The following is a 14,934-nucleotide window of genomic DNA, read 5'->3' as shown; positions in this document are numbered from 1 at the left end:
TTATCCGCTAGGGCGCAGCAGCTGCCGGCCTCGCCACTACAACTACCGCTAGACTTAAAACTAATTTAAACTAGACTTAATCTAAATACGCTAAAGGGCGTCACCAAATATATAGAGCAACAAGTATAAAAAATAAAATAAGAACAAATATATATATATATATATATATATATATATATATATATATATCGAGAAAATATCACAGATAGCTATTTGGTTTTGCTTTTAGCACGGAAAGTTACCATGTGCTTCTTAAATCATCAATCATAAATGCATTTAAATTATGCAGCTCAGTTATCGACTTGCTGTTGCTTGTAAAATAAAATCTCATATACCTTCTTTCCAAATTAATATAAATAACTAATTAATAAATTATAAATCTCAAATATTAATATGTATTTCTCAGGGCTAAAGGTTCGGCCTCTGGTGGAAATTAGATAAATCAATTTATCCAGTGAACATGAGCTTCATTTATATCTTTATAATTTACTAATGAAAGAATGATTGAGTGAGCATATAAATTATAGCATCAAAATTCAAATTTTCCATCTATGCATACTTAAAAACATGTAAATCTGATATATAGTCCTTAATCAATAGAAATTCCTTTTTACGTTTCAAGACTTGCACAAGTTTGACATTAATTTCAATATTTAAATAACCTTTCGACAAGCTAGCTTTATAGATCTTGTTTCACTCGAAGCACTGAGGGTGCCCTAGATATATTTCCTTTTAACTATATTGCTTTGGTAAATATTGCTTTATTTTTTTCAATAATACTAATTAATTTTGCTTGCAAATAATTTGAATTTTGAAATATTTTACAGCTGATTCGTAATTTAAAACATTTTTTGAATATATGGCGCTTATTTCTGACAGGTCAAGTGTTCTACACTTTGTAAGCATGATGGAGTGGATGCTAATGGCCGGTTTCCGAGCTCGGGATTGAGCTAAGAAGTTCTAGACTTTGAACAGCTGGAGTCAGAAAATTGGCTTTCTGCTTAGTCACAATTTTTACAACAATCTTAATTTTCTCATTTCTATAATTGGGAACGTAATCCTTGACGAAATTTGACATTCCTAAATAATTCAAAATAGCTGAAACTTTACATTACTTTCTCTTAATTTTATTTTGTGTTCAGTTTTCTAGTTTTTCGAAATTTAATTTGAACGTGGACTGCGACCACACATCGTTCCAGAAAGCAAATTTTCTCCAGCGGAACAAAGTCTAGAACTTGACTAAATCCCGAGCTAAATCCCTAATCTTGACTAAATCCCCCGGAAACCGGCCCTTGGTGCTGACAGTTCCGAGTTCACTTGAGTTCCTGAAAACTCACTCCTCATGCTTTGTACTTTGTTCTCTGATAGGATGATGATTTGAAAAAATATAAGAATTCAATAAAATGAGAGAGCAGTTTGGATATGATGTATTTCTATCCCATCTGATTTTCTATTTGATTTATTATCTATATTTTGGATACATTTTTTGATGTAATCAATTTTTTCCAGGTTATGCAATATGAGTGGTTGGGAGTGAATTGTGGCTGTGAGAACATTGATAGTCTTGTAAGTGGAACGTTGTCATCTTATTTCTCACAATTATATTAATATTGACTATTCAATCAAATCAAATCAAAATCTTCATTTTGCCAAAATACAAAAAATACAAAATACAAAATCACTTGAAATACTTCAAATCATTAATACAATAATAACTGGAATAATCAGTAGATACATAATCATCGAAATGAATGATACATTTCGATTTAATAAATAGAATTGGCACAGCTAGCAAAGTGAACTTGTGCCTTAGCTGTGAGTTCATTTCCAATTTATATATTTTTTAAACTTTCTTACAAAAAATAGAACTACAAACAATAAGATTAGTATGAAGAAAATAAAAATATAAAGGCAAAAATAAAAATAAGATATCCCATCCGGCTAAAAAACCAAAATAACAAAATGAACTATCAATAAAACGCCAATATTCTGACAAACAATCATTGCTCAATACCACGTGATATTATCAATGCCATAACTGATTGACAACAGTATTGTAGGCTACATGTATGAGAATAATTGTTCCATATCTTTACATTATGAATTATTACATAAAATTATTAGAATTTGGGAAGTGTTGAATAAATATTTTTCTCAGCCAATTCAGATATTTTTCCGAGAAGATTTTTAGTTTATTAACTATTGATGGAATATATCAGAATTTTGTTAGAAAATATGTTACAAAAATAAAAAAACTGATGTCTACATACTTCCAGTCTTACTAAATCTATATTAAACATATTTGAAACTGATGGGCGCGTCGGGTAAATCATTTCGATTTTCACAGTCACATTTTTCAATCCAATCAAACAAATTTTCTCTCTCACAGTTCACATCCACATTCAATTATTTCACCCATAGATTACAATGGAGATGGAGTGAGATAGTGATAGTAGATAAATAAGTATTAAGATAGACGTCAATAGTAATAAGCCTACACAATACTCATGTATTCAAGCCACACAACTGGGGAAATGTCTAACGTGTTTCGGATGGACACGTCGAATCGTCGGTCCAGGCTGCCTGAAAACAGTAGTCTGGTCATGTCACAGGCCCTGAAATTGATCAGTTGCTAACTGGAAAATCTGACACCAGACCTGAGACAGGTCACTGGATGTTATTTACTGGGAAAAAAACCGCGTTGTTTTTCTAATGAACGGGTATAAGCTATCTTTTATAGAAGTCATTGACAAGGCAGAGAGTCGGCAAAGCTGTTCTCCTATCTTTCTTCATGGCCATTATGAAGGGAACCCTACTCATTGTCACTAGGCTTCATTATTAACTTTGAATAATAATTTAATTATTCATTTACTCATTTGCTAGGAAGCATTCAAAGCGAAGACCCAGGGAGGCAAGGCAGCTGTTTTGTTGTTGAAGTGTGGAACTGATGCTCCTGACGTGCAGATGGAGAAAGAAACACAAGCAGAGATGGAGGTTGCCACAATTCATTTATTCATTTATTCATTTATTCATTTATTCATTTATTCATTTATTCATTTATTCATTTATTCATTTATTCATTTATTCATTTATTCATTTATTCATTTATTCATTTATTCATTTATTCATTTATTCATTTATTCATTTATTCATTTATTCATTTATTCATTTATTCATTTATTCATTTATTCATTTATTCATTTATTCATTTATTCATTTATTCATTTATTCATTTATTCATTTATTCATTTATTCATTTATTCATTTATTCATTTATTCATTTTTCATTTATTCATTTATTCATTTATTCATTTATTCATTTATTCATTTATTCATTTTTCATTTATTCATTTATTCATTTATTCATTTATTCATTTATTCATTTATTCTTTATTCATTTATTCATTATTCATTTATTCATTTATTCATTTATTCATTTATTCATTTATTCATTTATTCATTTATTCATTTATTCATTATTCATTTATTCATTTATTCATTTATTCATTTATTCATTTATTCATTTGTTCATTTATTCATTTATTCATTTATTCATTTATTCATTTATTCATTTATTCATTTATTCATTTATTCATTATTCATTTATTCATTCATTCATTTATTCATTTATTCATTGTCACGTTATTTTCTATAGTTAAATAACGATTAGCCTCCTGCTTGGCATCAATCGGTAGAGCATGAGAAATATTTCAATAATTATAATATCTGATCGTGGTTTTACTAGGATATAGTCTCATAAAAATCTCTATAGGCCCAGATATGAGCTTCCACAATAATACTGATAATTTATAAGAAAAAAAATATATATATATATAAAACTTATATCCTATAGTAATGAGGAATAAAATGAATCATACACCATAAAAAATTTGATACATATATTAACAAATATCTCAAAAAATAAGTCAAAACAAAAATATATAGAGCGACAGAAATATATATGATATAACAAGAAACGAAATCAATAAAATATCACAGGTTAATACTATTTTTCAGGTTCTATAGCACGAAATGTTACCATGTGCTTTCATTCCATGATCATATGCATCTATTTGCATGTAGCTTCAATATCAACTTGCTGATACTTGTCAACTTGGACGATTTTATTTCGTATATTAGTTTCTTAAATCAGCATGATAAATTGACAAACTAATAATCCAAATATATATATTAAATTCTATGGTTTCCAATAGATTCCTTTATAATAATTTCTTTTTCTCAGGGTGCCATTTTCGGCACCTGACGGAATAGATAGATCAATTCATCTAGTGAATCAGAGCTACATTATATTATTGCAAATTATATTGCAGAAATTAATGATCATATGAATATTTTATTAACAGCCTAGAACTTAGTATTCTTTGATTGATGGATCTTTTGATATATGGATTGATTCGTTACTATCTAATAAAATACCTTTTATAGTATCTTTACTTGTGCAAGTATTTTTACCAAATTCTTAATTTATAAAAAACCCTTTTGACGAGCTAGCTTTGATTCTTATTTCATTCCGAAGCACTGGGGGAGCCCTATCACTATTTCAATATTTTTCACTCATATGCTGGAATTTTCTATGAGCTGCTGATGTCGATCCAAACACCTGGTGGCCCTGGATTATTTGTAGCCGGAGTTGTCTCTTCCAAGGGGTATAAAAATTATTTAAAAATGACTTCTGCTTTACATTAGCATCACAAAGTCTCATGAAAAGATTTAATAATTCAATTTACTTTAAGTTATTAAAAGGTATAGTAAGATATTACGCTCTATAATTTTTGGTGACATCTCATGGTGGTCGTTGACAGGCAAGTGTTGAAGTTCTCTTTTCTAATTCACAATTTTCATTTCCGATTTCCAAATTTACATGAAATTTAAATATTCCGTTCCTCCACCATTCATGGCTCAAATAGACCGTACCAAACTATTGAATTATTACTCATGTTACATCTTTAATAATTTATTTGCCTTCGGGCCATATCCAAAACATAAACTGTACAATAATAATTCATAACTTCTTATCATTTATAGAAATATATACAAATATATTCGAATTGGCTCGCTATTGCCGCCTATCAATCGCTAACATTTGATTGGTGCAAGCAAATTATTATAGTATTCATGCGCCTAGTAACCTCCTACTTCCTTAATACATTTAATTATTTTTGTTTGGGTTTTTTAATATGCTTCTTACATGCAAAGTAATTCTATAAAGGTTATAGATTGATTCTTATATTACAACAATTAGCCACGTGTAACCCTTGGTTCCTCAAGTTGAATACTGTTTTGTTACAATAAGTTTCTGCCAAGGTGTTTGGTCAGATTCTACGTTATGCGACTCGGTCGATCATTAGGTCACCGATCAGTAGATGTTTTACGCCTAACCTCAAATTTTCAATATTTTATATAATATTATACAGGTAGTAAAAATTATTTTCATTTCTATTCGGCTGTTGTACAATTTAGCCATGATGCCTGATATTATCTAATCTTTAACGTTATCATCTTTGGCGATATTAGCCTATTATTTCACTTGGACCTATAAATTTCTTCAAATAGGAATTTTTATTTATCCATTCGGATTTTGAACGTTACATCATTAATTCATTTATTCATTAATCATTCATTCATTTATTCTCATTGGTTGAATAGATACAGGCCTTTCTGTAGAAATGAAGTTGACTTCAATAGAAATTTTCTATGATGAAACCTTCAATAAGTTGGATTATGATACTGTAACTTTCAGGATAAGTTATTGGTCGAATACCATATCTTTTGACGTACAACAGAATTTCAACCCCTCATAAGGGGGTCACTTAGGGGTTGTAACTCGAATATTTTTAATGTAAACACCCATTGTGTGGTACATCATTTCAAAGGCCTTTTTGAAACAAGAAAGATGGCATCGATAAAAATGTTCTATGATACATTTGTATCCAAAATGGCAGCTGATTGGAATTTTAGTTTTAAAAGGAATAATTGATGAAGTTTAATCAGCCGCCATATTAGATAGGAGTATCAATGAACATTTCTATCAATGACATCTTTCTCGTTTCGAAGAGGGCTTTAATATTATTTATCACACAATGGGTATTCACAATCACAAATTCTGTTACAACCCATCATATCTTCAAAAACTAAAACTTCGATCAGCCGCCATTTTGGATACAAATGTATCATAGAACATTTTTATCAATGCCATCTTTCTTGTTTCAAAAAGGCCTTTGAAATTATGTACCACACAATGGGTGTTTACATTAAAAATATTCGAGTTACAACCCCTAAGTGACCCCCTTATGAGGGGTTGAAATTCTGTTGTACATCAAAAGATATGGTATTTGACCAATAACTTATCCTGAAAGTTACAGTATCATATTATCTACAATCCAACTTATTGAAGGTTTCCCATGCATATGACTCACCCTGTATATTATTCGTTTTCTCAATTTGGCTGTTCTATATTTCGAAATGTTACTGTTCACAGGAGCAATGTGGTAAGAATAATATACCTTGTTATCAAAATGACTTTGGAGATAATAAGGAACCAGAGACATTCAGATCTTTGAATTTTCCTATATGCCCTGCATTCTTTCTTTTCAAAGATGGCAAAGAGGTAACTATTGACTAATAAATAGAAACCTTTTTCCTACAGTTACCTTGAAAAGTGGCCATTCCTGCACCGATTACAGAACGCAAAGAATCACTTTTCCACTCCAGTTTGGGGAAAAATTTTTCTGCACTCCAGATTTGCAACATGGCATCACAAAATAGTTTGTGGGTTATATGGAGGATTAGTGCACAAAAACAAAAATTAAGTTGGTAACAATGACTGTGGTTAGATTTAGATAAGAATAATTTCAATGGCTACCCTACATTTATGATAAAATCCCAATCTAGAAATCCAAAACAATAATAATGTTTATCTAGATCATAATTAAATAATAACTCCTCATCATTTGATGATAAATAATGTTTCTTTCCCATTGACAGTAATAACTATTTCAACTCCAAGCAATGAGAAATGTAGCGAGAAATGTAGCAAACACACATTATGAAATTCGAATTTTCAGGTTAAATAATTACTGTTTGAAATCCATGTCAATGAAATTAATAGAATAACATTAGAATACACTACAGTAAAATATTTTCTGTTGTCTATGTTATTTTATAAATATTTTTTAGTTTACTTCTAGTATTTTTCGGTAATTTTAGTTAACCTTAAGTCTAAATATCTGAATACTGTCTTTAGCTGGATGAAACGGAGTTAGGTACGATTCTTCCCACTAGGTCGCGCGCTTGTCGGTTCAGCCATCCCAACAAGCTGTTGGCATGTATTTTGAATGCGAATTTTTTGATTTATCTGTATTTTTTCTGATTCATGAATGAATAAAAATGAGAACTTTGGCTGAGAATTTTCAATTGGATTATTAATTTTTAATTGAATTAAGGTTGTTATTAATAACAGCATCACATTTGATGGCATTTCAGCCATCATTTTATCCATAATTACCCACTTTTCATATGCAATGGTAACTGTAGGAAAAATTCAATGTGAAATATGTGCGCAAAGTTCCTCTGCTGCACTCAAGAAGCCATACCGCCCTCGCCTACGGCTTGGGCATAAACGTTTCTTTCCATGCAGCAAACTGACACTTTGCGCACTAGTTGCACAAATAACTATTCTAGTATTCTTTCAATAGGATTAGAAATGCCTTTCAACGTTATGATATTTATAAAATAATAATATGTTCTTGAAAAAAATCAGTAGCTATGTTTCATTTCCAATTTTGAAGTTTTTTACTGTCAACTTGAAGCATTCCCGGGCTCCCGGCCTAATACTGATACCAAGAAATCCCACGATTGCTAATCACTATACTAATTTACAAATGGGGAGGGTCTCAAAATAGAATTGGTGAAAAAATGGCTATGTTTATGAACACTATTGGTGACATTTTTTGTTGTAGCACACTGAATATTTTTAGATTATGGAATTGTTTATAAAATGAAATCATTTGGAACTCCTTATCTTCAATAAGTACTGAATTACTATTTTCAAATATGAGAGTAATTTCAAAAGAAAATCAATTTTGATGAGTTTTAGATTTTGATCAACAATATTTATCGATTGATAACGTCAAGGGTCGGTTTCCGAGCTCGCAATTCAGCTAAGTTCTAGACTTTAAACAGCTGAAGTCAGAAAATTGACTTACCAAAACGGGGTGTAGTTGCAGTTTTTATGATAATCTCTATTCTCCAATTTCTATAACTAGAAAAGTTTCTCCTTGACTAAATGAAACATTACTAAATAGTTCAATATAGCTGGAACTTTACTCTATATCATCTTTATTTTATTTTGTGTTCGATTTTCTACTTTTTCGAAATTAAATTTAAACCTGGACTGCGACTACGCCCCGTTTCGGAGAGCCAATTTTCTGACTCCAACTCTTTAAAGTCTAGAACTTAGCTAAATCCCGAGCACAGAAGACGGCCCTAAGGGATAAAATCCCAACAAGGATGCAAAAATATGATTTTTTGTCATAGTCATTCAATTTCAGCTGTTTTACATCCATGAAATCAAGCCGGTAAACAGCTGATTATAGAATAAAAAACATATGATTCTCATTACAGCATACTATACTGTAATAAAATCATATGTTTTCTTTATGTTTCCTACTTCCGAATTTGGAACAGCAAAACTGTTCCTAAAGCCGCTTTTTAGCGCTCCAGGTGGAATTTTTGTTTACAATCAAGAAATTCCTGATTTGAAACGTGTAAACTAGGTTATGTTTATAAAATGCATGTAGTAATGTCAGCACAAGCAGGTAATGTTTTCTGTTTCTCAATTATTCTTTTCTAGATTATTATGACAAAAATAGTGTAACTAATAGAATAACTCGAATATTATCAGAACTCATCTAATAAGTTTCAAGTTATAAGAACTCATTTGACATTCTTAAACATTGGCCTTTATCATTTTATTTGATCAAGATGGGTCTGTTATGACCTAGGAGCTATGGGCTAGGTCATGTTTATAGAATGCAGTAACTCGAACAGCAGCAATGGTTACTGTTTCTCAGCAATATTATTCTTTCTGAGAAAAGTATGACAAAAAATATTGTATGTAACTTATATGGTAACGTATTTACCGCATTCGTATGATAATGCAATCATACTTATGTGGTAAACTACCGTTACCGGACTTGTGACGTAAAGTACTATTTTGATTGAACTATTCCATACAAAACAATATTTTTCCCATCGAAAATATTCTTTCCCAATTTGATATTTGACAATCCCGGAATCCTGGGATTGAATATGAGGTACAGGATTGACAACCCTAATCGCATGAAAATCATAGATCTATCATGGTTGAGAATGATATTGAATGATCAATGTATAAATGAATAAATAAATATTGATTGCAGATCAAAAGGTTGAGCCATACATTGGAACCAAAGACTTATGAGCACATCGATTCTCTGTGTGCTACGAAAGTATAAGATGGAAAAGTCCATAATTATATATTACGATAATTATCAAACAGAGATTCATATTATTTGTTTTATCCATTTAATATTCGTCAAGGCATTCAATATTGTTATCGGTAGTTGGTTCCAGGATTGATATCTTCATTATCATATACTATTATCATAATATCAAATATATTATATTTGTGTCAGTTCATTGAAAATAAAAAAATGAATAGAACATAGATGAAATGTGAATTATTTGACTTGATTTTCTTGGATTCCCTCTCAGCCAGAACAATTAACCTAGCGCCACAGTGCAGGATGGTTTCTCACAGCTTGGCGTTGTTGTCATTTGAGATGGGTGTCTGGCTTGGAAGTGTTTCGGCCGCATTGCAGGATGACTGTTAACGGTTGCTGGAAGATCAACAGCTGGATTTTTTTCGTTATTTTTCGTGATAGAGAAATTCTGATTGTAGATTCGTTCTCAGCGACCCCAAGTTTAGCCTAAAGGCTCAGAATGTCAACAATGTTTTCAAATAATTAAAAATCATCATGAAAAGTCATTAATATGGTAGTACACCACGTTTCTGGAAACTTTCTACTGGTGACTGGAGTTATTATTAATCATAGGTAACACAAAAATCAAAATAATCATGAGAAAGAAAACTGCTGATGAACGCGAATAAGACCGCCACTCCATTGTTCTATTGTCTCGGCTGCTTGGCTGAGCCTGGCTGGAGGGATCAAATAACCGACTGGATTGATCATTCGTCTGTCTGCTAGGCGGAACTACGCCGACCATTGCTGGGTGGAAAATGTTACTGCGGCCGCTCGCATTCCCACCAACGCTGCTATTATTTGCTGTCTCAGCGCCTAGTCAGAGTCAGACAAGCATCCAGCCTGCACTGCGGAGCTAGGTTTGGGGCCAAGCCACACAAAGCGTTTTTTAAGACATGTAGGCAGAAGCTCTCCTGTTGGCTGATTGGGATGAAGTTCGGTAACCAGCTGATAATCAGGCAATCGAAGAGCTTCCTGCCGGCTTGACTGAAAACGCCTGAAAAAGCGCTTGGTATGGTTTGGCCCTTATTCACGAGATTCATCCCAAACTGAAAGCAACTGTTGAATGGGGAGCAACAACTCAAGTTATAGTGAGGTCCACGTAATAATGGCAGTGGAGAAAGATAGGAGAACAATGTTGCCGATCCTCTGTCTTGTCAATGCCTTCTATAGACGGTAGCTGATACAGGTTCATTGATGTAATATTAACTGTTCATTCTCGTTTAAAATAATCAATTACATTTTATGAAGCAATAAATTATTTTTTTCAATAATTTCATGATTAATTTTCATAACTAGTAGTTCTGCGAACAGTAGACCTCGCACATGAATACAACTTCCAATCTAATGAACCTTGAGGGTTTGAAAAGGAAAGTTAGGAGGTGGGGTTTTTGCTTTTATATGGAAAAATGCTTGTATTATTCAAAAGTTTTGATAATTATTGTAAGGCAGAAACAGAAAGCTTGCATGTCAGAAAATGTTTGTGTTATATAATTTGACTTTAAATTTATAATTTCATAAAATTTACTTTGTGAACATATTAGTGGTCTGAAAATTTTGTGAAGTGAAGAGCTACAAGACTTAACCTATTTCGGACAATGTGTAACCATATCTAAATTGGGGAGAGGAATAGCACAAGGTTACCTTATTTTTCCTCTCCCTATCATTTTTATGATGTATACTTATTATATCAATCAATAAAGAATAAAGAATAAAGAATGAGAAGGACCAGTACAGTAAGTACAGTATATTGTGAAGATTTAGCCATGTAATCGATTATTTTCTCCATTGAAAGTGCTAGAGACACTGTTTGCAGGGACACCGGACTTATCAAGGAGGTACCTTTATATCGTCTCCATATTTACAATATAAACATATATTACAACTTTTCTAATAATTAATTATAAGAAATCGGTCAACTGACGGAAAAATGGAATATGCAGTAGGTAATTTAGATGATGAATCGTCTCACAGACAATGGTGAGATGGAAAATGATTCTAAATAAGATAAGTTTGTTGCTGACAATGACATTAGGTTGCTAATGATGTTTTTCATGAAAAGTGGATTCAATGTTATGGCTTGTTATGCCTATGCAGAATGTTAATGCTCACAAATCGGTTTCTGATCTCATACCTAAAGGAAAACAAAAGACTTGACACTGTAGAACGACCCAAAAATGCACAAAAAATGCATACAATACAATAATTGTTGTACCTGATAAACTGAAAATTCAATTAAAAAATAACTAAAATAATAACTGATAGTTATGAATAAAAGAAGTTGAAGATTAAAGAAATGTTTATGATGTTAAATATTGTCTACAACTGGAATAGTTATTGATTTATTAGTTGATTAATTTTATGATTATAAGAATTGTCCACAACTAAAATAGTTGAGTTATCTGTAATATAGATATTTATTACATAGTTATTTATGTATTGACTAGCAGGAACCCGTGCTTCGCAAGGATCTATTTTCAAACTTGATAATCTGAGAACTAGACGTGATGAAGTTTTTTGAAGAATTGAAAATAGGCCTATAACCATCCTTGGTTGATTAAGAATCTAGCCTATATGCAAAATTTCAAGTAAATTAGTCCAGTAGTTCAGACGTGATGATGCGTCAAACATAATTTTCCTAACCCGTACATGTATGAGCCAACTCTTTTATTTCATTATAGATATGGTTTAAGACTGCAAGAGATAGGAGTGTGGAACAGAATAGTTGTGAAACTATGATAGCACCAGAAGTGTCTCAAACTCAATAGTAGGTACTACATAAACTTTTTGAAAGTGATTTGAAAAAAAATGTTGAAACAACAGAACTGAAAGTTGTCAACCCCAGTTTTGAATCCAATGGTGACCACAGAGTACGCACGGAGAGTCAATTGTAGCAGCAGAGACCACAGAGACAGAGAACCTGTCCTATCAAAAAAGTTCCTCATGACTCTGCTGTGCAATGAGCGGTTAAAGAGTACAACATTTTTGGGGGCCCTAGCTCCCTCAGGAGGACAATTTCTGAAAATCCTTTCTTAGTGGATGTTTTGAGGCTATCATAAACAATTGTGCAAAATTTCAAGTTTGCAGGCTCAGTAGTTTGGGCTGTGGTGTGATTTCAGTCTGTCGGGGCTTAGCCTTTTAAAGATATAGAGAAGAAGAGATAAATCAGCTGACAAGTGATTACACAGATGTGTGGAGAAGCCAGTCTAGTCTATTGCTGTATTTCCATAAGGTCTATAGTTTCAATCAGGTACTTGTGGATGAGAATACTGCGTGAGGTCTACTGTTCACAGAACTACTTGTAATTATTTGATTCGGAGTTTAATTTAGAATTTTGAAAAAATGTATAACAGTAATTGATGGAGCCTCATTCAATCATTGATGAAAAATAAATCTGGAGGGATCTCATCATCATATTATTTGACAATGTGTAATACATTGACTTGTTAATTTATTTATGCTATTTATATTTATTCATGCTAATTTGTATTATTTAGAAATGATATTATTCCAAACATATTATGAATTATTGGGAAAGGAGCTACAGCTTTTCTGTTGATATCAGCAGCATGAAATAAACTGAGAGGGAAATTATGGAGTACTGCAGTACCACACAGAAAAGATATTTTCCTTTCTCCTCTCTGAGAAGTTACTGTACTAGTGTGCGATTCACTTTATGTGTGTACACTTCATAAAATTGAAAAGACAGCAGAGCAAAGCAAGCCACTGTACAAGTAATTGGCTAAGTGCCAATATTGTTGTGACTTGTTTTTATTCTGTTGGATGTTGATCTGGAATGACAAAACAGCGGTGGGAGGGGTGGAGGGGACAGAGTACTATTACAACTCTGGTGGAGGGGGATTACTGAATTAGCGGGGAAGGCCTGTGATGATGCTGATCTCTCCTAGCGAATTGAAGAACTAACTCTTAGTCACCCACTTTACCCCGCTCCACACCCACTAAATAGTGCTGGTCACCAATTTAGCGCAACATTAGATGCGTCCTCTGCTCTTCTTCTCTGTGGCTGCACTCAAGAAACCATTCTGCCCTTGTCTATGGCTTGTGCGTAAACGTTGATTTTTGTGCAACAAACTGTCACTTTACGCACTTGTTGCACAAATAACTATTTCCACTTACCGTTTGTAGTACTTTTTTTACTCTCTGGAACATAACAATGAAGTGTCACTTTTTGCTATTGTGGGACTAAAAATAAAAAACTCCCTGGAGACCAAAAGTAACTCTATTTGAATAACATGGGACACATCTCTATTTTAAAAACTTACATTGGAAATAGTTTGGGAGGTCGAAGCTCAGATCAGGCCCGGCCCCAGGGGTGGGCGGACCGTGCGGCCGCCCAGGGCGGCAGGTTTTGGGGGCGGCAGATTTAAAGGAACGGAAAATTTAAAAATACAAATGAATAATAAATTCATAATATCAAATGTGAATGGTAAAATTATATAAGAAGCTTTTCAACCTCGAGCTAATGAAGACTTTTCTAAGATCAACAATGTCCCAGGAACGTCTGAGTGGTCTAGGGAACATAAAACAGTCCCCAGATCTTGAAGAATTGGTGAAGGAATTTCCCCATGCAAAGGTTAGACGAGTTCTACTTAATTAAACAGGTGTGTTGAACATACTTATAGAAATTGTAGTTCTAATTACTTAGCAAGTTGAGTAGGCCTAATGTTGCAGTCTACGTCTTAAGGCTGTGCAAAGGCTAAAAATAAACTTTCTTGTACTGGTGATATTTTTCAAAGTTTTTTGATTTGTACCGGTATATATCAAAATGAAAAAGTTTTCTTAGGGAAACATTTTCTTCCAATCATTACTTTCTGAGATATGAACGCCTAAAGTTTAAATTTTTGGGACAGGACATTTCAAATTCGGTACGAGATAAATTCTTCATGGTATTGTTGATTGAATAAAACAAGTAAATTTTGAAACATTTTCTGAAAAAGTTATTCAATTTACAAAAAAAAACTCAACTAAACACCATTTTTGGTCATTTTTAGTAAATTGAATAACTTTCTCAAAAATTGATATTTTCAGAAAATTTTTGTTTTATTAAATCAAAAAAACCATGAAGAATTTATCCTTTGAATTTTATGGATTCATCTCGTAATTTGAAATGTTCTGTCCCAAAAATTTAAACTTTAGGCGCTCATGTCTCAGAAAGCAATGATTGAAAAAAAAAATATTTTCCCAAGAAAACTTTTTCATTTTGATAGCTTGATCCTTAAACGATCCTTGATCGTGTCCTCGCGCGCCTCTCCACTAGGGAATACTGAAATGAAGTGCAATTAACAGGTGATTCTCATAGAACATAATCTAATGAGCTTATATCATTGTGCGAAATATCACTGTGAGGACAATATAGATGGTGATGATGGTT

The 14,934-nt window shown here is 32.4% G+C and overlaps 1 protein-coding gene across 2 annotated transcripts; it reads left to right on the top strand.

The window, feature by feature from the left end:
- Window positions 1-1,501: 1,501 nt before the first annotated feature.
- Window positions 1,502-9,727, top strand: LOC120348741. 2 transcript variants are annotated; one of them, XM_039435583.1, is made up of 4 exons: window positions 1,502-1,566; window positions 2,884-2,994; window positions 6,500-6,628; window positions 9,441-9,727. In XM_039435583.1, exons 1-4 carry the CDS (start codon window positions 1,513-1,515, stop codon window positions 9,513-9,515), a joined length of 369 nt encoding a protein of 122 aa, XP_039291517.1. In that variant the 5' UTR covers window positions 1,502-1,512; the 3' UTR covers window positions 9,516-9,727. The 2 variants fall into 2 exon arrangements, with proteins under 2 accessions (XP_039291517.1, XP_039291518.1); XM_039435584.1 differs by having other exon boundaries at window positions 6,500-6,509; window positions 9,441-9,681.
- Window positions 9,728-14,934: the final 5,207 nt, after the last annotated feature.

The sequence above is a fragment of the Nilaparvata lugens genome, chromosome 9, assembly GCF_014356525.2.
Source record: "Nilaparvata lugens isolate BPH chromosome 9, ASM1435652v1, whole genome shotgun sequence".
NCBI lineage: Eukaryota > Metazoa > Arthropoda > Insecta > Hemiptera > Delphacidae > Nilaparvata > Nilaparvata lugens.
This window is presented reverse-complemented; position numbering and strand designations above follow the sequence as displayed.